This window comes from Pleurodeles waltl, chromosome 1_2 (assembly GCF_031143425.1).
Source record: "Pleurodeles waltl isolate 20211129_DDA chromosome 1_2, aPleWal1.hap1.20221129, whole genome shotgun sequence".
Lineage (NCBI taxonomy): Eukaryota > Metazoa > Chordata > Amphibia > Caudata > Salamandridae > Pleurodeles > Pleurodeles waltl.
This window is the reverse complement of record NC_090437.1, coordinates 1,089,644,030-1,089,668,654: the sequence shown is the minus strand read 5'-3', so window position 1 is coordinate 1,089,668,654 and position 24,625 is coordinate 1,089,644,030. Positions and strand designations below refer to the sequence as shown.

The 24,625-nt window shown below is 44.5% G+C and overlaps 1 protein-coding gene across 1 annotated transcript in view; it reads right to left on the bottom strand.

The window, feature by feature from the left end:
* ANAPC4 (anaphase promoting complex subunit 4) overlaps positions 1–24,625 on the bottom strand; it is a 203,620-nt gene that overhangs the window by 8,045 nt on the left and 170,950 nt on the right. The window contains exon 27 of the mRNA XM_069202153.1: positions 5,289–5,412. Coding sequence (XP_069058254.1) covers positions 5,289–5,412 — 124 coding nt within the window. The remainder of the gene's footprint in view (positions 1–5,288; positions 5,413–24,625) is intronic.

The following is a 24,625-nucleotide window of genomic DNA, read 5'->3' as shown; positions in this document are numbered from 1 at the left end:
TTGCAGGTAAGTAAACCACCTACAGGGTTCAAAGTTGGGTCCAAGGTAGCCCACCGTTGGGGGTTCAGGGCAACCCCAAAGTTACCACATCAGCAGCTCAGGGCCGGTCAGGTGCAGAGGTCAAAGTGGTGCCCAAAACACATAGGCTTCAATGGAGAAGGGGGTACCCCGGTTCCAGTCTGCCAGCAGGTAAGTACCCGCGTCTTCGGAGGGCAGACCAGGGGGGTTTTGTAGGGCACCGGGGGGGACACAAGTCAGCACAATAAGTACACCCTCAGCGGCACGGGGGCGGCCGGGTGCAGAGTGCAAACAGGCGTCGGGTTTGCAATGGAGATCAATGGGAGACCCAGGGGTCTCTTCAGCGAAGCAGGCAGGCAAGGGGGGGGGCTCCTCGGGGTAGCCACCACCTGGGGGTCGCTTCTGCACTGGAGGTCGGATCCTTCAGGTCCTGGGGGCTGCGGGTGCAGTGTCCTTACCAGGCGTCGGGTTCTTAGAAGCAGGCAGTCGCGGTCAGGTGGAGCCTCTGGATTCCCTCTGCAGGTGTCGCTGGGGGGGTCAACTCTGGCTACTCACAGGGTCGCAGTCGCCGGGGAGTCCTCCCTGTAGCGCTGTTTCTCCGCAGGTCGATCCGGGGGCGTCGGTTGCAGAGTGCAAAGTATCACGCTTCCGGCGGGAAACGTGTTGTCTTTGTTGCAAAGTTGCAGTCTTTGTGGAACAGGGCCGCTGTCTTCAGGAGTTCTTGGTCCTTTTAGATGCAGGGTAGTCCTCTGAGGCTTCAGAGGTCGCTGGACCCTGGGGGACACGTCGCTGTTGCAGTTTTTCTTGAAGTGGGGATACAGGCTGGTAGGGCTGTGGCCAAGGCAGTTGGTGTCTCCGTCTTCCCTGGAGGGCTTCAGGTCAGCAGTCCTTCTTCATCTTCAGGTTGCAGGAATCTATCTTGCTAGGTTCTGGGAGCCCCTAAATACTCAATTTAGGGGTGTGTTTAGGTCTGGGGGTTAGTAGCCAATGGCTACTAGCCCGGAGGGTGGCTACACCCTCTTTGTGCCTCCTCCCTGAGGCGAGGGGGCACATCCCTATTCCTATTGGGGGAATCCTCCAAAATCAAGATGGAGGATTTCTAAAGGCAGGGTTCACCTCAGCTCAGAACACATTAGGGGCTGTCCTGACTGGTGGGTGACTCCTCCTTGTTTTTCTCATTATCTCCCATGGACTTGCCGCCAAAAGTGGGGGCTGTGTCCAGGGGGGCGGGCATCTCCACTAGCTGGAGTGCCTTGGGGCATTGTAACACGAAGCCTGAGCCTTTGAGGCTCACTGCTAGGTGTTACAGTTCCTGCAGGGGGAGGTGTGAAGCCCCTCCACCCAGAGCAGGCTTTTGTTTCTGTCCTCAGAGAGCACAAAGGCCCTCACCACATGGGGTCAGAAACTCGTCTTTCAGCAGCGGGCTGGCACAGACCAGTCAGTCCTGCACTGAACAATTGGGTAAAATACAGGGGGCATCCCTAAGATGCCCTCCGTGTGCATGTTTTAATAAATCCAACACTGGCATCAGTGTGGGTTTATTATTCTGAGACGTTCAATACCAAACTTCCTAGTATTCAGTGTAGCCATTATGGAGCTGTGGAGTTCGTTTTTGACAGACTCCCAGACCATATACTCTTATGGCTACCCTGCACTTACAATGTCTAAGGTTTTGCTTAGACACTGTAGGGGCATAGTGCTCATGCACCTATGCCCTCACCTGTGGTATAGTGCACCCTGCCTTAGGGCTGTAAGGCCTGCTAGAGGGGTGACTTACCTATGCCATAGGCAGTGTGAGGTTGGCATGGCACCCTGAGGGGAGTGCCATGTCGACTTAGTCATTTTCTCCCCACCAGCACACACAAGCTGGCAAGCAGTGTGTCTGTGCTGAGTGAGGGGTCCCTAGGGTGGCATAAGACATGCTGCAGCCCTTAGAGACCTTCCCTGGCATCAGGGACCTTGGTACCAGGGGTACCAGTTACAAGGGACTTACCTGGGTGCCAGGGTTGTGCCAATTGTGGAGACAATGGTCCATTTTAGGTGAAAGAACACTGGTGCTGGGGCCTGGTTAGCAGGGTCCCAGCACACTTCTCAGTCAAGTCAGCATCAGTATCAGGCACAAAGTGGGGGGTAATTGCAACAGGGAGCCATTTCCTTACAAAAACAATACAGTCGAGGAGAGTAATGGACTGAAGAATCGAACCGAGTCGAAGCACAGAGAAAAGGCGGACACACACATCCGAACAGACGACAGAGCGAAAACAATCTAACAATGGAGTTGATGCCAATGCGTAATATCACCCAGAGGTGGAGTCACTCAACCTCGTGACTCGAAAGACTTCTTTGAAGAAAAACTTGCCCAACTCCGGAACCAACACTAGATGGCAGGAGTATGCAGAGCATGTGTATCTACAGCCACACATGCCATCTAACACAACATTACCGAAGGTAAGTAACTTGATCTCCAGATGGATACTTCTAACTGCAAATTTCTCATCTTTAAGAGATATACCAGAGCAGTACCTGCCAAGATGGATGGTCTATGGAATGACCTCAGCCCCCTAGAGGACTAAATGGGTGAAATTACTTTCCTGTTGGACTTGGCTGTCAATTTAGTGGTGCTTCGTGAACACATTGTGGCCTAAGAAATTCAAGAACAGGCACTCCACATGTCAACGTGGCTCTGGTGAAATGAGCTATCAGGCTTTCCTAAAGCTGGAGTTGGGATTTTACCTGAGACCAGAGTCCTCTGATCGCCACCTCTCCAAGATGACCTCCCAACCATGCAGCAATGCAACTGTCACTACCATCAACTCTGGGTGGGGAAAGGGAGAGGGGACTGCCATTGATACATCACTGCAGATCTTTTGCAATCTCTTCAGGTTTCCTTCGTGGTGGACCTACTAAAACTTCATTTCCTAATCCAGATCCTGCACACGCCACCTTAAATAGTTATGAGCAGAATAAAGGAGGCCTATAGTGGTATCTACAGAGACGGACAGAGTAGAGCCATCCATAGGGCATACTCTGGCGCCAGTGAAGGAGTCCAGGATGGTGTTGAAAAACAAAATAGAAATGGTTGCCATGGAAGTGAATTTAATTAGAAAATATCTGTGAACGTTCACCCAGACAAATCAGGGAAATGGAACAAGAGATTGCAAAATTAATTTAAACAGGTGAGCTTGCAGATAATGCAAGTGAAACAACTGACTGAGGACTCTCACAAATTAGATCTGTAAGCAAGAATGGCAATCATGCAGAAAAAGCATCAGGATCTTGAGGATCCCAGAGAATATGGAGGTCCATTAAGTAGAACTGCTCCAGGAGGGGTAACCTCAATGGGGTGGGTGTTGGTTGTTAAAATTCTGTGTGGGAATTCACGGTGGTGTGATGCTGTAGATCATAGAATAGACAAAGAAGGGGAATACATTGGTATATCAAGCTTTTAAAGACAGGGATTTAGCTAACAACAAGTAAATCAGATATGAGGGATAGGTGAGAATGATGACAGATGTCAGAAGATTGTACAATTGTACAAAAAGTAGAAGCATGTCTTGGAAAGGTTCATCAGGTATTTTTGCAAGAGATAACACTTATGAAACATGAACACAAACTAATTTTAGAGTATAGGGAGCAGATCTACTACGCACACTCGAGAGGGGTGCCAATCTGGCTAGCCCAGGGATCCTATCTCACACAAAAAAGCCACCCAAGTGAATTTATATTACCTTACAGTTCTATAACATAGGGTAACTAAGAGAGCAGGAAACGTTGGGTGACAATCATTATACCCCCCTGTACATTAGTATATTCAAAGGGTACATGCTTAAAGAGGATCCAATATCTGTCCTGATGAATGCCATGGACTCAGCTGGGCTGCTAGGCAGAAACATGTTGACATAGTGGGATTGGAGTACTAATTCCCCAATATTCCACACCTTATTAAAATAACATTGGTTTTTAATCTATTTCACGGATCCTAATATAGAAACAATTGTCTCCCTGACATCAGGGTGTAGGCCCACACTCCATAAAACCAAAGTTTGCTATGGGTCTGATTTACAATAAAGTATCCGCACCAGTAGATCTGAAAAGTCTGCACAGGGAGAATGGAGCCCCCAGTGCCAATGCACACTTTATTCCCTCTCCATGGACAAAACCTTTTTCCCAACAGGAAAGGTCGTTCCCCATGGCTCCCAGCAACTCTGTGGGTGATACGTTTTCCTTACCATCCTGAAAGGGGAGTTACTCCAGCCTAGACTGGAGTACCTTTATGACTTCTTTGAGAGTGGACAAGAGATGGAGAGGCGTTTGGCAACACTCACAATGCTCTACTTTTCACCCTTTAGGTGGTATTTACGAATACAGAATCCTCCATACTCAAGGCAGAGATGTGTGCACTCATAAGTGCATATATGCTGCAAGGAAACCCTTTGAATACCCATGGCAACCATAAAACAGTTACACTTTGTCATACACTTACATTTACAACCAAATATATATATTTGTTATTAGAGTATCATTTCCTGATTGCTAGTCAGCTGAATGACAAAATCATTTTGAATCACTAAATCTCTCCCCTAACCTCCCTCCCCACAAGATAAATGACATCTTACTAAGTTACACCTAGGCCTCTACAGTAACACACAACTACTCACAGAAAAGGAGTTGTGAATCTGGCCTAGATATTCAGGATACCTTCCCTCACAGATAGGAATAAGACATACATAGTCATAGAAAAAGCCATGTGGTTTGATCACAGATAAAAAGGCTGAGAAAGATAGACTGAAAGGGTGAAAGATACAAAGAGAAAAGGGATGAACAGAACTTTTAGAGAAAAAGTTAAAAAGAGACTAATGACAAAGAATAAAGGGTATCCCTATAGGTTAAACAGAAAAAAGGGTGAATAACAAAAAGCAAGTATGATTTATACCCAGATGAAAATGTAAGAGTCCCATGAACAGGAAGGACAAAAGAGGTAAACATGGTGAAAATGGATTAGACAGAGGAGACAGCCAGATATAAAAAAAAGTAAAAAACAAAATACAACTGAGCAAAATAAAGTTTTAGATACGCATATACATGTGAGTCCAATATATTGATGGTGAGGTCCTACCAAATTCTTAAAATGCTTCTTAACTTAATAGCTTCTGTAATTAAGATGAACAATCTTACAAAGTACGTAAGGTGAAATGTTTCTGTAAACATAAGCTTCTCTTTTAAACTGAAACACTGATTGAAGCGTAAAAACACTTTTCCATATTACTTACCACACAGGCCACTTTTCGAATTCCATTAACCGAAACATACTGTGCTTTCATGTTCTCCAGGACTCTCCACTGATTCCCCAGAAAAACTCTGTTTGTTGGAATATCATCTGTGTGTTCATCCACTCTACACAAATGTATACAATGAAACAAATTAAGCTCAGCCTCTGCCAAGGACTCCCTAAAATGCCAAGTCGACATCAGATGACAATCCATTTATTGTATGAATAAACAATGCAGAGTGATTTTAAAACCTATGTTACCTTAGGGCAGTCTGTAAGGACACTCTGCCAGATAGTGGTGAAGAGTCAAAACTAGGAAGAGGAGGGTAATTACAATAGCAGTAGAAACTCTTCCTGTTTGGCTATAACATTAGCCCATTTCAAGAGGGAGGTGCTCTTGTGAGTTTGGGAGAAACTACTGCACTCTGATTTTTTATGACACTCAGATCCCTGATGATATCCATGGCATGAGCTGAGAAACGGCCCAGAATTTGAGCTCTATTACAACTGCATGCAGGCACAATTCACCCACTTCTGGCTGCATCCTCCGCGATATATGATGCACATGGAGGTGGAATAAGGCACGTCTACCCTGGATGGTGGCCAGGGCCCGGAAGCTAACCGTACAGAAGTAAACAGGGTGAATTGCATGGTGTGGGCCTGGGATAGACAGATACAGTACTCCCTGGTTCAACCCCTGACCCACTACCCATATGTACAACTCAGTGAAGAGAAGCAAGCACTCCGTATACTCCAAGCATGGGGGATACACAATGTGGGCGACACTTTCCAGAATGGCAGGCTCCGTGACTGTCCATGGGAGAGGAATCGGAGGCCTGTTTAGTGCTAGATATATTTGTGTTCCTGGGACTACTAACAGCCAATGCATCTAACAGCTTGGTCACAACACTCTACTGTGCAATACAAAGAGAGGCCCTGGTAGCCTGGCTGCAGGCAAGACTGTGATAGAAATTGACCTAGGACTGCTGCTTTCCGATAAGGAATGGACATATTACTGAGAGCAGCTTGGCAGGCTGTCCCATAATGGCAGACTGTGCCTCATTGCCTTTAAACATCTTCATAAACTACTTCATATTCCCCAAGTGTGGCCAGATGAGGGGGAGAATCTGACTCCTCATGACATAGATACAGAGCCCTGGCTGAAGACTATAGGCACCTGGCAAATATTTGTGAGTACAGGGATGAAAAATTTAGCCAGATTTTGCATATGATCGATGAGTTGCTCCAGCCACTCCTGGAAATGGCCTTGTTTGGATGCACCACTATAATAAGGAAGGAGTTGCAGCGATTTATCTCCCTTGCTTTGCTTTTGGTGAAGCATCAAGTGGCCTGCATCTTGGGCAGAGAGAAAGTTCCTACAACAGAAAAATGTCTGAAGGACATGGTACACCGCAATCCCCAAATGGAACGATACCATTCTATGATACCAGTGGCCAGCAGGCTGAGGGATATTTGAAACCCATTGCAGATGTATTTGTTGAGTGCGACTACCCACGCTGCATAGGCCTGACGGCGATGGGAACCAGGATGAGGGATTGGTTCCACTGCTCTGGTCTGTTTCTTGTAACCTACTGGCATGTTTGAGTCTGAGCTAATATTGGCTTGTTGCTGTCCCCAGGAGAGGGTGGGCACTCTACTGGCAACAGCAAAAGCCCATGTAGTGTTGCGCTCTGGTGGTTTTGGTCAGGGTCCCCTCCTGTTGGCTATGTGCATTGGATAAGATCTTCTTGTTTCCCTTTTTCCATGTTATGTTTGTTCCCATTTGTTACTCTTTTTATACAATAATGTTCTCTGTGATGTGGAGGATTCCATTACATCTTATTCCTGCAATTCTTTAATAAAATAAAAGTTGATTAAAAAAACGACTGCATTCTGAAGTTTAAATGGTGGACAGTGCTTGAGCCTGACACTTGACAAGATCTCCTTTGAAATCAGTAGTCACTTGAAGTGCAAAAAGTGGTCAGCCTTGTAGCACAGCCAATGAATAAAGCAATTAATGTGGGTCAGAGCAGAGGTCTAAGTGGGCGGGATAGGTGAGGTACAACTAGTCCATAAGTTTTTAAAGTATCAAAAACAGTTCCCAGAACAGTTAATTTCGACAGTTGGGATGCCCCAACTGAAATGGAAGGAAAGGAGTCTCCTGAGCTGTGAAGCTAAACAAGAAACTAACCTGATTACCAGGATGCCTGCAGCCTCAAAGAAATGTAAATGAGACCAATTGATTAATCTGCAAAAAGATACTTGGAAGACAGTACTGGCTTTAAATGATGGACTCACTTGAAGCTTAATGATGACAAATATTTATTTTTTCTGAGAGGTACTTTAAGGGTGTTAGCAGCTAAACTGTTGAGTTCTTGGTTTTAACAGACTTACAAAAACTGTCTGCACTAGGCAGTCTGATTGTGTTACTCAAATCTATTTTTTGAAAACATTTGTTATTTTAAACCCACTTTTTTGGCCATTTTTTGACTGCCTGTTTTATAATCTGTGTAATGCTAGGTTCAAATAATGACTTCCCTATTTGCAGTACTTTTTGTCGCAGGCTGCGACCTCGAAGCACTAAAAGTACACAAGTCATGATTCAATCCTGTGGCTATCTAGTTAAACACACAGATATCTGAAGTGATCACATTAACCAATGGTTTCATAATGTAAAAATAGTGGATTTCCCACTTATTAGTTCAACTTGCATTAATTTTTTCTTAAAGGTCTGTTATTTTATATGCAGTTACCTGAAGGTTAAAGTCCAACGAAATAGTTATAGAATATGTTATTTTTAGCCATGCCTTCGACAGCAGTGACACTGTCCCTACTGCACTCCGGATAATAGTTCACATGTATTTTTAACAACCCACTTTGACTGCTGAGGAAGGGTTCCGCATTGAGGAAATATTCACACCTGCAGACTGGTGCTATGCCACAGAGGGAATCTGGATTACTTTCCACAATACATCATAGAACCTGCTGGACCCTTCCCGAGCAAGAGAGAGAAAAACATCCATATGCTTGACTATTTAAAATAGATTAACTACAGCAAAGCACAACATGTGTGGCAACAGAAAGAGAAACATGCAAACTACGTCACCACAAAAACCAGTACAGAAAGAGCTTGGTCAATATCGGGTTATTCAACCCTCGATATGTGCAGTCTCATTTTAGCTCTATGTTGGGCTTTAGTTGCTAGAAGAACACTCAAGGTTCTCAGAATGTATATCCATAAAATGTTCCAAGAATTTTTGCGTTGGGAGGGGGGTTTGGGAGGACGTTGATACTGGCAGTTGTATCCCGGTTCTTCTGCTGGTCAGTCGTCTTAGCAGCTGTACTTTGAAATAAAGAATGTACCATGTACATGCGACGGGCTCATCTTTTCAGTGGTGATGAGCGGGCGCTTTCCTGACAACCAACCAGAGAGCTATGCAAGAGCTTGGAGTCTCTGCTGCAGCGCTTCGCTGGATTGGGAGGCGCTGTTGAGGCACAGATTGCTATTGGCTCAGCAGTGGCAGTGCAGGATCGTTTGTATCGGGGGAGGTGCAGCGGAACCACAGCCGTCATAACTTCAGGGATTTTGCCTGGCAATCCATGAGTGTTTTGGGATACTTACCGTACCTGTGTGTGCGCAAGCCCCTCATGCGTATGCATAAGCATGCAAATGTGTGAGAGAAAGGGTGAAGTTGTAGCTTTGGCTTCTCACGCTTTCAGGGAAGCGGAAAACACCTGTTTCATTGTTGAACCTGAGGCCCTAGCATGTTGGTGGGGGGGTCAACCATTTTAAGGAATTACCTGTGGGGGACAGAATTTGTTATCAGGGTGGACCACAAGGCTTTGGTTAATCTATTAACCACCAAGGGTGCTAGCAAGTCTACTCCATGCATTGCTAAGTGGCAATTCAGGTTATTGGAGTTTCAATATCAAGTGGAATATATTCCTGTGGAAAGACATATTTCTGCTGATTGTTTATCCTGTTTGCCATTCAAGGAGTCTGATAGAAGTATGGATGTTAACCAAGACGACATTAGCACAGTAGGTGCCAGATTCAATTTAACTAATTGGTGCATTACAGAAATCGAGTGGAGGAGTGCAATGGAAGCAGATCAAAATCTGTTAGAAGCCCGAGGTCGTGTAGGTAAGGAGTGGCCCACGGATAAATCTCTGATGCATGTGGATGTTTTTAAACATGTTTTTTTCTGAACTGGATGTGGTGGATGGGTTACAACTGAGGAGTTACACTTTGCTTGTGCCAAGTGGTGTACGTGGAGAAGTACTCAAACGTGCACATGAAGATCATGTTGGGGTGAGAGCCATGAAAAGGAAGATCAGATACAAATATTGGTTGCATGTGTTGGATAGGGAAGTGGAGCACATGTGCCATTAGTGTCAAGTCCTAAGTCATTGTACCCAGTCCTATAGAGTCAGTTGCTATTCTGGATAAAGTGTGGGAAACATTGGGTATTGACATAATTGGACCACTTAATTTGGTAAAGGAGAGCTGTAAATATGTGATACTGATTACTTTTCACAGTGGCCTGAGCTGAAATTTGTGCAATCACCTGAAACTTCTGAAGTGACTGCGTTTCTGCAGTCGGTGTTTATGAGAGAAGGTGCACCCGAGGAAGCTGTAACGGACACGGGGGTTCAGTTTATGTCATCCTAGTTTGTTATTTCTGTCTCAATAGGGTTTTGAGGCCATCACGTGTTAGGAAGTATCCCAAAACGTTTCAGGATTATGTGGTATCTAAATAATAACACGTGCAATCATTTCTAAGTGCAGTGTTTTATTTTATTACTGATTATCATCTTCAATTGTATTCATTTATATGGGGGAATGATGTGTTGGGTTTTAGTTGCTAGGAGAACACTTAAGGTTCCCAGAATTTATATACATAAAATGTTTGCATGGGGGGTGGGGGAGGGGGGGGGCACGTTGATACTGCAGATGTATCCTGGTTCCAGTGCTGGTTGGTCGTCTTGTAAGCAGCCTTACTTTAAAATAAAGATGCTCCCACGTACCTGTGACGGCTCATCCTTTCCTTTACAACTCCCTCCAAAGGCCATTGATGTATTTTGATCCATCTTTAACCAATGTATCATCATCCTTTATTAGTTTGCAACAATTTTCATACTTTCACTATGATTTTAATAAGGTCGAGGAGACCAAAGAGTAAGTACAATTCGAGAAAGGAGAGGGATTATTTCTAACGCACTACCTCTCACAGGCAGCACTTTGTTAGGGATTATTTTCAGTGAGCCTCAAAGCAAAAAAAAAAAAAACAATGCTGGTACTCTCACTAAAAGCAATCTTTAACTCCAAAACAAACACTGTTTTAGATTGATATTTTTCTGATCATTCCCAGTCAGCAGAGTCAAAGAAGAGGTTTCGGGGACACTGATTACTCGGGGGGAATTTGATGACCACAGCCTCTGTTGCCAACACTGCTGCTCAACTCATAGAAACCTTGATTATGCCTCACTGACAATATCTGTGTCATGCCAGACGCCAGCAGTATCAGTCACAGCTGCAGGTCTGATAGTTCTTTTTTGTGGTAGGCGGGAGTTGCACCACAGTATCCACTGGTGAAGTCAACTGAGTTGCCTTTTCCAAGAGGGATGGAAGTGTGGACATAACATCAACGCTCTTCATAATTATTCAAGCCCTAATCCACATATATACTCCAAAAACTGTTTTTCTTGGGGGCAAAAGCAACACTTCCTCCCTGAACGTCTTAAAATATCCCTTCTGGAAACATGCAGAGCCTAGAACACTGATGTACACCCGATCTCAAATATGGGATAAGTGCTGTGTGTGTGAACAATTCACATCATCAGTTCGTAATGTAAACTTGGAATTATATAAGGATTTGGAAGAAGGTAAGAGGAGCTGATTCAAATTATCACCATCGTATAACTGGGTTACCCATAAAAGAAAGAGTGAATTTTTCTCTTTGGGCAAAGGAGGGAAGAAATAAAACATTTCAAGGTAGGAATGAAAAAAAATAAACCTATTGTTACACCACCACTGACGAAACCCATCTCATCTTCATATACGATCCTTGTGTGGACAGCACATAGGTATCTCCTAGGGCCTTTCCCGATGCCACCCTGACGTCATCATTTTAACAAAATTGTTCAAGTCAGAGTTACGATTGACTGGCACTAAGCACGTTTGGTAGTGCATACGTAGCACTTTCATCATACAGGTGTGCACCTTCAGCAGCACTCTTTAGAAATATTGTTGATGAGTGTGGTGGTTTTGATTGATGACAGCGGGGTAGATGAGAGGGTGCTGGCATGGATGAACTGAGCTACAGAAGCAGAACTTTCAACTATATTGCCCACTAAACTATGTCACAGGTCCTACCCTAACACTACACCTGTCTTGCCCTGAGTCAACCCATAAAAATCAAATTAAGAACTTTTGAACTATACTGTATTAATTTTTTTAAAGTCTCCATACTCTGTCGAAGCTTGGAATATTCTCAATGGATGGGTAGGACGTTGCTATGTTCGAGTTTGCTTGCTGGTAAACAAGGGGTTTCCAAAGTGCGCTATTTTTCAAGAGCTTTGATGTAGTGCCCGAGGACATGAGAGGTGTCCCTCTTGTGGTATGGTGAACTCAACTGTACATAACAATGAGGGGAACACGAACACACACACACACACACACGAACACACACACACACGAACACACACCCCCCCCCCCCCCCCCCAATTGTTGGGATCAGTACATGCAGAAAACCATATAAATTCAACTGTTATTATCCCATGATACTAACTTATGCTCTAAGGTAACTATAACTCATGCCACTCTCCCCCTTTAGTTATTAATTGTGGACCTGGAGAGGTGGTGGTCCTTGGGGCCGTATTGGGTTTGAGAGGGGGTCTGCATGCCAACCTCCTATTTCTTGACCTGGCCTTGCGGAGGTGGCGGTCCCTGGAGCTCTTAATGGCCTTGGGAAGGGGCCGTGCAGCCAAACCCACTAAATGAAATATACATTTGGCCTTTGTGAAAGGGGGGGAGGGGGAGGGGGACCTGCACCCCTGCCTCAAAATACTGACTAATGTATGACCTCAGGAACCTGTGCCACCCGGTAGACCACGCTTGTTTTTTTCTTTTTAATTTTTCTCTGTGATTTTCATGAGAATTTTTTTTTTTAAAAAAAAGGCTTTTTGGCCCTGGAGGAGTCTCTGGGGGACCCCACCACTAGGCCTAGGGGGTCAGGGTATTCCTACCCTGAACCATTCTTTTTTTATTAACTCGGCTGAGTCGAGTCCCAAAATAGCTGCAAACACTTCTTGGTTGTTGGCAGGCCAATCATCTCTCAAGAAACTACTGAACATATTTACACCAAATCACAAAAGGGCTCTTTCTGGACCAAGAGCTAGCATTCTGCCACATTTAGTGTAATTCCATCCAGCGGTTCGGGCTGTAGTCGTGTCTAAAGTCCCTATGGGCAATTGCATGGAGAAAAAGCGTTTTGGGACTCCCCTTTTTTAAAACCACTGCTTGACTAATCACACCAATTCATCTTGAAACTTTCCAAACAACAACAGCAGAAGTGAGTGGCAAACTAGTTATGAGAATTTCGTGAAGATTTGCCAAACCGCACCAAAGTTATTGACAAAACAAAAAATGCTTTTCCTATGGAAACTAGGTCCTAGCTATAACTACCTACTGGGAACCACCAGTAGGTTATATACATATATATACATATATATATATATTTATTTATATGGAAAATGTCACTTACCCAGTGTACATCTGTTCGTGGCATGAGACGCTGCAGATTCACATGGTGTGCATATCCCGCCATCTAGTTTTGGGCTTGGAGTGCTACAAGTTGTTTTTCTTCGAAGAAGTCTTTTCGAGTCACGAGATCGAGGGACTCCTCCCCTTTCGGCTCCATTATATATGGAAAATGCCACTTACTCAGTGTACATCTGTTTGTGGCATGTAGAGCTGCAGATTCACACGCTATACGCTATGCATATCTCGCCATCTAGTGTTGGGCTTGGAGTGTTACAAGTTGTTTTTCTACGAAGAAGTCTTTTTTGAGTCATGGGATCGAGTGATTCCTCCTCTTCGGCTCCATTGCGCATGGCCATCGACTCCATGTTAGATTTTTTTCCCGCAGAGGGTAAGGTAGGAGTGATTGGGTAGCTGCAGATACACATGCTAGGCATAGACTACAAAGCAGTTTTTCCTCCCATGAAAGCGGTGGTTAGCCTGTAGGAGTTGAAGTTGTTTGAAAGAATGTTCTTCGTACAACTTGGCCTACTGTGGCTTGCCGCGTTGCTAACACATCTACACAGTAATGCTTGGTAAATGTATGTGGTGTTGACCAAGTAGCTGCTTTACAAATTTCAGCCATTGGTATATTTCCTAAGAAAGCCATTGGAGCTCCTTTTGTCCTTGTGGAATGTGCTTTAGGTGCAACTAAGAGCTGCCTTTTAGCCTTAAGGTAACATGTTTGGATGCATTTTACTATCCACCTTGCTAAACCTTGTTGTGAAATGGGGTTACCAGTATGTGGTTTTTGGAAAGCCACAAATAACTGTTTAGTCTTTCTAAATGATTTTGTTCCATCTATGTAATACATTAGGGTCTTTTTTATATATCTAATGTATGCAGGGCTCTTTCTGCCACAGAATCTGGCTGTGGGAAGAAGACTGGTAGTTCCACTGTTTGATTGATATGAAAAGGTGATAAAACTTTTCGAAGAAATGTAGGGTTAGTTTGTAGTACGACTTTATGTTTGTGTACTTGTATGAATGGTTCCTGAATTGTGAAAGCTTGAATTTCACTAACTCTTCGCAATGAAGTAATTGAGACTAGGAAGGCAACTTTCCATGTTAGGTATTGAATCTGACATGAGTGCATAGGTTCAAATGGAGGGCCCATAAGTCGTGTGAGCACTATGTTTAAATTCCATGAAGGCACTGGAGGCGTTCTAGATGGGATAATGCGTTTTAACCCTTCCATGAAGGCTTTGATAACAGGAACTCTAAATAAAGAGCTGCGCTGTTTATTTTACAAGTACGTGGAAATTGCAGTGAGATGTGTTTTTATGGATGAAAAGGCTAAGTTTGCTTTTTGCTAATGAAGAAAATAACATAGTCTTGTATTGATGCTGAAAGAGGGGTAATTTGTTTAGATTGACAGTAATGCACAAATCCTTTCCATTTGTTGGCATAGCGCTGGCTGGTAGTGGGTTTTCCTGCTTGTTGAATTACTTCCATACATTCAGTTGGTAGTTGTAGATACCCAAATTCTATGACTTCAGGAGCCAAATCGATAGATTGAGTATGTTGGGATTTGGATGCCTGATCTGCTGTTTGTTTTGTGTTTACAGATCTGGTCTGTTGGGGAGTTTGATATGTGGTACTACCGACAGGTCTAATAGTGTTGTGTACCAGTGTTGATGTGCCCACGTTGGTGCTATGAGTATCAGCTTGAGCGTGTTTTGACACAGTTTGCTGACTAGAAATGGAATGAGTGGGAGAGAGGTGGAAAAGCGTAAGCAAATATCCCTGACCAATTCATCCATAGAGCATTGCCCTTGGATAGGGGATGTGGGTACCTGGATGCAAAGTTTTGTCATTTTGCGTTTTTTGCTGGTGGCGAACAGATCTATGTCTGGTGTTCCCCATTGTTGAAAGTATAGTTGGAGCACTTGAGGGTTAATCTCCCACTCGTGTGTTTGTTGATGATCTCTGCTGAGAACATCTGCCAATTGGTTGTGTATCCCTGGAATATATTTTGCTACCAGATGAATTTTGTTGTGGATTGCCCATTGCCAAATGTTTTGTGCTAGGAGGGAGAGTTGAGATGAATGGCTCCCTCGTTTGTTTAGGTAACACATTGTTGTCATGTTGTCTGTTTTGACAAGGATATTCTTGTGAGTGAGAAGAGGCTGAAAAGCTTTGAGTGCTAGGAATACAGCTAGCAACTCTAAGTGATTTATGTTTAACTGTTTGTGTTTAGCGTCCCTTTGTCCTTGGATGTTGTGATTGTTGAGGTGAGCCCCCCAGCCAATCATTGATGCATCTGTTGTAAATATGGTCCGAGGCACGGGGTCTTGAAATGGCCGCCCTTTGTTTAGGTTTGTGGAATTCCACCACTGAAGGGACATGTATGTTTGGCAGATCTTGAAGTTGACCCTGTGCCTGTGACCACTATTGTGCAAGGCACTGTTGCAAAGGCCGCATGTTTAGTCTTGCATATGGGACAATGGCAATACAGGATGCCATCATGCCCAATAGTTTCATGACAAATTTGCCAGGGTACTGTTGGGCTGGCAGTATTTGTGGCAATATATTGCAAAATGCTTGTATTCTTTGTGGACTTGGGCTTGTGAGAGCGTAGTGTAGCTCCTTAGTGTAGCTCCTAAATACTGTTGAATTTGCACAGGTTGTAGGTGTGATTTTTGGTAGTTTATGGAGAACCCCAGGGTGTGTAGGGTTTTTATTACATATTGCGTATGGTTTTGACACTGTGTAGGACTGTTGGATTTCATTAGCCAATCGTCCAGATATGGAAAGACATGAATGTGTTGCCTTCTTAGGTAGACTGCAACTACCGCTAGGCATTTTGTGAATACTCTGGGAGCTGTTATTCCGAAGGGTAACACTTTGAACTGATAATGCTTTCCTTGAATGACAAACCTGAGATATTTTCTGTGCGCTGGATGGATGGGTATGTGAAAATATGCATCTTTGAGGTCTAATGTTGCCATGAAATAGTTTTGTTGAAGTAGTGGGACAACATCCTGTAGTGTTACCATGTGAAAATGTTCTGACAGGATGTAAAGATTGAGGGTTCTGAGATATAATATTGGCCTTAAGGTTCCATCCTTTTTGGGAATGAGGAAATACAGTGAGTAAACTCCTGTTCCTATTTGATTTTATGGCACTGCCTCTATTGCTTGTTTGAGTAATAGGGATTTTACTTCCTCTTGCAACAGGGCAATATGTTGTGTGGAGAGGTTGTGTGGTTTTGGTGGAATATCTGGTGGAGGTTGCGTCAATTCTATGCAATAGCTACTGCGGATAATTGATAATACCCAGCTGTCTGTGGTAATGGGTAGCCAATTGTTGTGGAACCTTTGCAGTCTTCCCCCAACAGGTGAGGTGTGAATTGGGAAGAGATAGCTCAAGTCACTGCTTTGCTTGTTGTGAGGATTGTTTTGCTGTTATATATTTTCCCCTGCCTCCGGGGTACTGGCCTCTGCAAGTACTTTTGAAACCACCTTGTTGATATTGAGGTTGGTAGGCCGGTTCTGCTTGTGAGGTGGACGCCTCGGCTGTTAGGGCTCTAAATCCACCTCTGTATTGGGGCTTACAACAGGATCCCCTGTATTGCGTGGTATACAAAGCACCCATTGCTTTTGCTGTGTCAGAATCTTTTTTCATTTTTTCAATCATGTCCACCTCTGGGCCAAAAAGTTGTTTTTGGTTAAACGGCATATTGACGACAGCCTGTTGTATTTCAGGCTTAAATCCTGAAGACCTAAGCCATGCGTGACTTCTTATTGTTACAGCAGTGTTAATGGTTCTAGATGCAGTATCTAGGGATGACCTGATCTGGTTATTGGTGATGGCTTGCCCTTCCTCTACTATTTGTTGTGCCCTCTTCTGCTGTTCCTTGGGGAGATGTTATATGATGTCTTTCATCTCATCCCAGTGGGCCCTGTCGTATCTAGCCAACAATGCCTAAGAGTTGGCTATCCTCCACTGGTTGGCTGCTTGAGATGCCACCTTTTTCCCCACATCATCAAACTTTCTACTCTCCTTGTCTGGTGGGGGTGCATCCCCTGATGACTGCGAGTTTGCTCTTTTCCTGGCTGCGCTTACCACTACTGAGTCTGGAGGCAACTGTTGTGTGATAAAGACAGGATCAGAGGGAGGTGGCTTTTATTTTTCTCCACCGTAGGAGTAATTATTCTAGTTTTAACTGGCTCCTTGAATATTTGTTCAGCATGCTTTAACATGCTGGGAAGCATGGGAAGAGACTGATAAGTTGCATGTGTAGAGCAAAGCATATTAAAAAGGAAGTCATCCTCTAACGGCTCAGTATGCATGGCGACATTGTGATAGGATACCACCCTAGCTATGACCTGAGTGTAGCCTGTACTATCTTCTGGTGGTGATGGCTTAGAGGGATAGCAATCTGGGTTGTTGTCTGGAATGGGGCCTGGATCATAAAGATCCCTTGGATCCACATTGTCCTGCTGTGAATCGAATGTGTGTGCTGGTGATTGCATAGGTGTAGGACTAGTAGGAGGAGAGTTAAGTAAATGAGGAGAGTGAGGGGTAGACTGAGGAGGAGAAAATTGAGGCGGTGGAGGTTTCTCTTTGCCTTTTGGCACTTTAGCTGGGGGCTGATCAGTGTCCAATTCTTCCTGAAAGGCTAATTTCCTCTTATGCTTTAGAGGAGGTGCTGTTAAAATTCTGCCAGTCTCTTTATGGATGTGAATCCTGGCTTGCCTTTCATCCACTGCCTCCATTTGTGAGTGTTCCTCAGTAAGTTTTTGGCTTTCTTTGAGTGCTTGTGAAAGTCCATGTTCCTCCGTGCAAATTGGCCTTTTCGGCTCCGAAGCTGTTTTTTTTTTTTGGTATCGAAAAAGTCAGGGTCGAGGATGGTCTCGGCTCCGAAAACAATTTGAGGTTTTGACTCGAAGGATCGATGTTTGGTGGGCTCGGAGACAGAGCCTCGGCTCGAGTCCGATGGCTTGGGTGGCGTGGCCTTTTTTAATGCCAAAGTTGTGGGTTGGTCACCGAAGGTCTTTTTCCGGGTCTAGCCATGGCCTTCCGGCAGTGGCGTTCCCAAGGCCTTATGTTTGGGCTTGGCTGGGACAGGGGCAGGCGTACTCATGTGCTGTCCTGCCATAACCGGTCTGTCCTCCTCAGACTTCTGCTCGGAGCCGGATCCTCGAACGGAGACAGCCGTCTGCATGATCTCCTCCTCTTCGACGTCGAGAAGTTCGGTGCTCTTGGATGCCATCTTGAGTCTCCGTGCTCTTCTATCTCAGAGTGTTTTCTTGGAGCGGAAGGATCTGTAGGCCGCGTAATTTTCTTCCCGATGGTCTGGGGGAAAGGCAGAGATTACAGATGAGATGTTGGTCAGTGTAGGGAAATTTAGCGTGGCACCGAGGACAAAAGCGGAATGGGGTCCGGTCCATGAGGCTTCCACTCGGTCAGCCCCACCAGGCCCGAGTGGGGCACGGGCACCCCGAAGGGCGAATGAAGATGTTTGACCCAATGGTACCGAAGTGTCGATAGAAGATGGAATGCGATCAAAACAATACCGACGAGAACTATCGGAGTGAAAGGAAACACGTCCGAACCCGATGGCGGAAAGAAAACAATCTAACATGGAGTCGATGCCCATGCACAATGGAGTGGAGAAGATGAGGAGTCACTCGATCCCATTACTCGAAAACACTTCTTCGAAGAAAAACAACTTGTAACACTCCGAGCCCAACACTAGATTGCAGACGGTATGCATAGCATGTGTATCTGCAGCTACACATGCGACCGAATATATATATATATATGGAAAATGTCACTTACCCAGTGTACATCTGTTCAAGGCATGAGACGCTGCAGATTCACAAGCTGTGCATTATCCTGCCATCTAATGTTGGGCTCGGAGTGTTACAAGTTGTTTTTCTTCTAAGAAGTCTTTTCGAGTCAGGGGACCGACTGACTCCTCCCTTTTGGCTCCGACTCCATCTTAGATTGTTTTCCCCGCAAAGGGTGAGGTAGGAGTTGTGAGTATACTAGAGGTGCCCATGCAATGGAGTAGTAATGTATGTATCTCATGTCTATTAAAATAATGTTTATTTACATATTTACAATTGTCATGCAACTAAAAACGGCTACAGGCTACTGGGGAGGTGGGAGGGCGCATGTGAATCTGCAGCATCTCATGCTATGAACAGATGTACACTGGGTAAGTGACATTTTCCGTTCGGTGGCATGTGTAGCTGCAGATACACATGCTGTGCATATGCTAACAAACAGTAATCTCCCCAAAAAGCGGTGGTTTAGCCTGTAGGAGTTGAAGTTGTCTGAAATAATGTTCTTAATACAGCCTGTCCTACTGTGGCTTGTTGCGTTGCTAACACATCTACACAGTAATGCTTAGTAAATGTATGAGGCGTAGGCAAGGTGGCTGCCTTACAAATTTCCGTCATAGGTATATTCCCAAGAAAAGCCATTGTGGCGCCTTTTTTCCTCGTGGAATGTGCTCTTGGTGTAGTAGGTAAATCTCTTTTTGCTTTAATATAGCAAGTTTGAATACATTTAACTATCCATCTGGCGATGCCTTGTTTGGATATAGGATTACCTGCATGAAGTTTCTGGAAGAATACAAACAATTGTTTTGTTTTACAAAATTGTTTTGTTACTGTCAATATAATATATTAGTGCTCTTTTTATGTCTAATGTATGTAATGCTCTTTCGGCTACTGAGTCTGGTTGCGGAAAGAAGACTGGGAGTTCCACAGTTTGGTTTAGGTGGAATGGTGATATGACTTTTGGTAAGAATTTTGGATTTGTACGGAGAACCACTTTATGTTTATGTATTTGTATAAAGGGTTCTTGAATAGTAAATGCTTGTATCTCACTTACTCTTCTAAGTGATGTGATAGCTATTAGAAAGGCTACTTTCCAAGTCAGATATTGCATTTCACAAGAATGCATGGGTTCTAATGGTGGGCCCATGAGTCGTGTTAATACAATATTAAGGTTCCATGAAGGTACTGGTGGTGTCCTTGAGGGTATGATTCTTTTTAGTCCCTCCATAAATGCTTTAATGACTGGGATTCTAAAAAGCGATGTTGTATGAGTGATCTGCAGATATGCAGATATTGTAGTGAGATGTATTTTAATGGGAGAGAATGCTAGATTAGACTTTTGTAAGTGTAATAAGTAGCTTACAATGTCCTTTGTGGAGGCATGTAGTGGTTGGATCTGGTTAGTCTGGCAGTAGCAAACAAATGTTTTCTATTTGTTTGCGTAACAATGCCTTGTTGTTGGTTTTCTTGCTTGTTTAATGACCTCCATACACTTGTGTAAGATTTAAATGTCCGAATTCTAAGACTTCAGGAGCCAGATCGTTAGATTGAGCAATGCTGGATTCGGGTGTCTGATCTGTTGTTTGTGTTGTGTTAACAGATCTGGTATCTTTGGTAGTTTGATGTGGGGTACTACCGAAAAGTCCAACAGTGTTGTGTACCACGGTTGGCGAGCCCAGGTTGGTGCAATGAGTATTAGTTTGAGTTTGTTTTGACTTAGTTTGTTGACTAGATAAGGAATGAGTGGGAGAGGGGGAAAAGCATAAGCAAATATCTCTGACCAACTCATCCATAGTGCATTGCCCTTGGATTGAGGGTGTGGGTACCTGGACGCGAAGTTTTGGCATTTTGCGTTTTCTTTTGTTGCGAATAAGTCTATGTTTGGTGTTCCCTGGTGGTGGAAGTGATCCTGTAGGATCTGGGGATGAATTTCCCATTCGTGAGTTTGCTGGTGATCTCGACTGAGATTGTCGGCTAACTGGTTCTGAATGCCTGGTATGTACTGTGCTATCAGGCGAATGTGATTGTGAATTGCCCAATGCCAAATTCTTTGTGCTAAGAGACACAGTTGTGACGAGTGTGTCCCCCCCTTGTTTGTTGAGATAATACATTGTTGTCATGTTGTCGGTTTTGACAAGGATGTGTTTGTGGGCTACCAGTGGTTGAAATGCTTTTAATGCTAGAAACACCGCTAGCAGTTCCAAATGATTTATGTGAAGTTGTTTTTGCTGATTGCCCCATTGGCCCTGTATGCTGTGCTTGTTGAGGTGTGCTCCCCACCCTATCATGGAAGCATCTGTTGTGATAACAGCTTGAGGTACTGGGTCTTGGAATGGCCGCCCTTTGTTTAAATTTATAGGGTTCCACCATTGAAGCGAGAAGTGTGTTTGGCGGTCTATCAGCACTAGATCTTGAAGTTGACCCTGTGCTTGTGTCCATTGTTTTGCTAGGCACTGTTGCAAGGGCCTCATGTGTAACCTTGCATTTGGGACAGTGGCAATGCATGAAGACATCATGCCTAGAAGTTTCATTACAAACCTTACTGGGTAGTGTTGGTTAGACTGTATGCTTGATGTTACATTTTGGAACGCTTGGACCCTTTGTGGACTTGGAGTGGCAATTGCTCTTTGTGTGTTGAGTGTTGCTCCCAAGTATTGTTGTATTTGGGATGGTTGCAGATTTGATTTCTGGTAATTTATAGAGAACCCTAGTTTGTGTATAGTTTCTTTGACGTATTGTGTGTGAAGAAGACATTGTTGTTGAGTGTTGGTTTTTATTAGTCAGTCGTCCAAATATGGGAATACGTGCATGTGCTGTCTCCTTACGTGAGCGGCTACTACTGCTAGGCATTTTGTGAATACTCTTGGGGCCGTTGTTATCCCGAACGGTAGCACTTTGAGTTGATAGTGTACGCCTTTTATTACAAACCTTAAGTATTTTCTGTGAGAAGGATGGATGGGTATGTGGAAATACGCATCCTTGAGATCCAATGTTGACATGTAGTCCTCTTTTTTTAGTAAGGGAACCACGTCTTGAAGTGTTACCATGTGGAAGTGGTCTGATTTGATGAAGAGATTCAGTGTTCTGAGATCCAAGATAGGTCTTAACATTTTGTCCTTTTTTGGAATTAGGAAATATATTGAGTAGACGCCTGTTCCTTTCTGATGATTGGGCACTAGCTCTATTGCTTGTTTTTGTAATAGTGCTTTGACTTCTATTTGTAATAGGTCTAAGTGTTGTTTGGACAGATTGTGTGTTCTTGGTGGCACATCTGGCGGGAAATTTGTGAATTCTATGCAATAATCATGTTGGATAATTGATAGGACCCATGCGTCTGTGGTAAGGTTTGTCCAGTTTTGATAATATGCGGTTAGCCTCCCCCCCACTGGTGATAAGTGTTGGGGTTTTGTGACATTGAAGTCACTGTTTGGTCTGGCTTGGTTGCCTGGAACTTTCCCCTTCCTCTTGGGAATTGTCCTCTATAGGAACCACGAAACCCTCCCATTTGATATTGTGCCTGATAGGTGGGTCTGGTTTGAGAGGTGAAAGCCTCTGATGTTTGCTGTCGAAAACCTCCTCTGAATTGTGGTTTCCTAAAGGTGCCTCAGACTTGTGAGGAGTAGAGCGCGTCCATGGCTTTGGCTGTGTCCGTGTCTTTTTTTAACTTTTTAATTGCTGTGTCAACTTCCGCCCCAAACAATTGTTCTTGGTTAAATGGCATGTTCAACACCGCTTGTTGGATCTCTGGCTTGAATCCAGAATTTCTTAACCATGGATGCCTGCGAATGGTTACCGCCGTGTTGACTGTTCGTGCTGCCGAGTTTAGTGCGGACCTTATCTGGTTGTTGGATATGGCCTGTCCTTCTTCCACAACCTGTTGGGCACGTTTCTGGTTTTCTTTGGGCAGGTGCTGTATGATGTGTTGCATCTCGTCCCAGTGTGCCCTGTCGTAGCGAGCAAGTAGGGCTTGCAAATTAGCAATCCGTCATTGATTGGCTGCTTGTGCTGCTACTTGTTTGCCTGCTGCGTCTAATTTTCTGCTCTTTGTCAGGCGGTGAAGCTTCTCCTGACGATTGAGAGTTTGCTCTCTTTCTTGCTGCTCCTACAACCACTGAGTCCGGTGTAAGTTGTGTTATGAACACAGAATCTGTTGGGGGAGGCTTGTACTTCTTCTCAACCCTAGGCGTGATAGCCCTTCCTTTAACTGGATCCTGGAATACTTGTTTTTCGTGTTTGAGCATACCCGGGAGCATTGGCAGACTCTGATAGGAAGCGTGGGTGGATGCTAAGGTGTTAAACAGGAAATCATCCTCTATTGGCTCTGAATGCATTGCTACGTTGTGGAACGTAGCTGCCCTGGATAGTACCTGCGTATATGCAGTACTGTCCTCTGGAGGTGACAGCTTTGTTGGATAACAATCAGGACTGTTATCCGATACTGGTGCATCATATAAGTCCCATGCATCAGCATCATCCTGTGTCATCCCTGTATGTGTGGGTGACTGCATTGGAGGTGTTCCCACTGGAGACAGTTGTGGTGAGTGCGGTGGGGACGGTTGTGGTGAAAACCTTGGTGGTGGGGATTTGTCTCTAACCACCTTTGCCTTAGGCTGCATTTCTGTCTCCTGAAATGCAAGTTTCCTTTTAGACTTGATTGGAGGTAGAGTTTGTATTTTTCCAGTCTCTTTCTGGATATGCAACCTCCTTTGTGTATGGTCTGGTTCATCCATACTTAATTCCTGCTCAAATCTATGTCTTTCCTTCATTTGGCCGGAAAGTCCTTGCTCTTCTGTGTAAGAGCTTCTTTTCAGCTCCGAAGCTGCTTTTTTCGGTACTGAGGTTTCAGATATGGGGGGTTATTACAACTTTGGAGGAGGTATTAATCCGTCCAAAAAGTGACAGATATACCACCAGCCGTATTACGAGTTCCATAGGATATAATGGACTCGTAATACTGCTGGTGGTATATCCGTCACTTTTGGGACGGATTAACACCTCCTCCAAAGTTGTAATAACCTCCATAGTCTTTATTGGTTCCGATTATATTTTTCTCACTTTGGGTGAGTCGGTGTCGAGAGCGTTCGGTGCCGGAATCTTGACCGGAGTCGGAAGTCTTCAGCAAATCCCTGGCCTTTTTCCGTGCCGATGTTTGGTCACCTTCTTTTCAATGGGTTAAGCCATGGCCTGTTGGCGGTGGCATCCCCTTGGCCTTAAAGATCTTTGTGTGAGTTTTGGACGGGGCAGGTTTACTCACTGTTCGCTGCACCGTCGAGGTTTGGTCACTTTCGGATTCGTTTGAGTCCGATTCATGGATGGAAATGCTTTCCTCTTCTCCGACGTCGAGTTGCTCTCTCAGTATCGACGCCATTTGCAGTCTTCTTGCTCGTCGATCTCTTAGGGTCTTTTTTTGATCGAAACGCTCGACAAGCCTCGCAAGTATCCTCCCTGTGTTCCGGTGATAAACACAGATTACAGACCAGGTGATGGTCTGTATAAGGATACTTCGAATTATACTTCGGACAGAAGCGGAAGAGGGTCCGGTCCATTAGTCTTCGACGATGGGTGTGGTCGGGCCGACCAGGCCCCAGTGAAGAATGGAAGCCCCGAAGGGCCGCCGGAGCACTCTTGATGCCGATACAATAACACTAACCCGGTACCGAACGATGATAATACCGTTGAATTTTTCGATAATTTAGCTTACTTTCCCAATTCGAAATACGGAGCGAAGAGGAACACGTCCGAA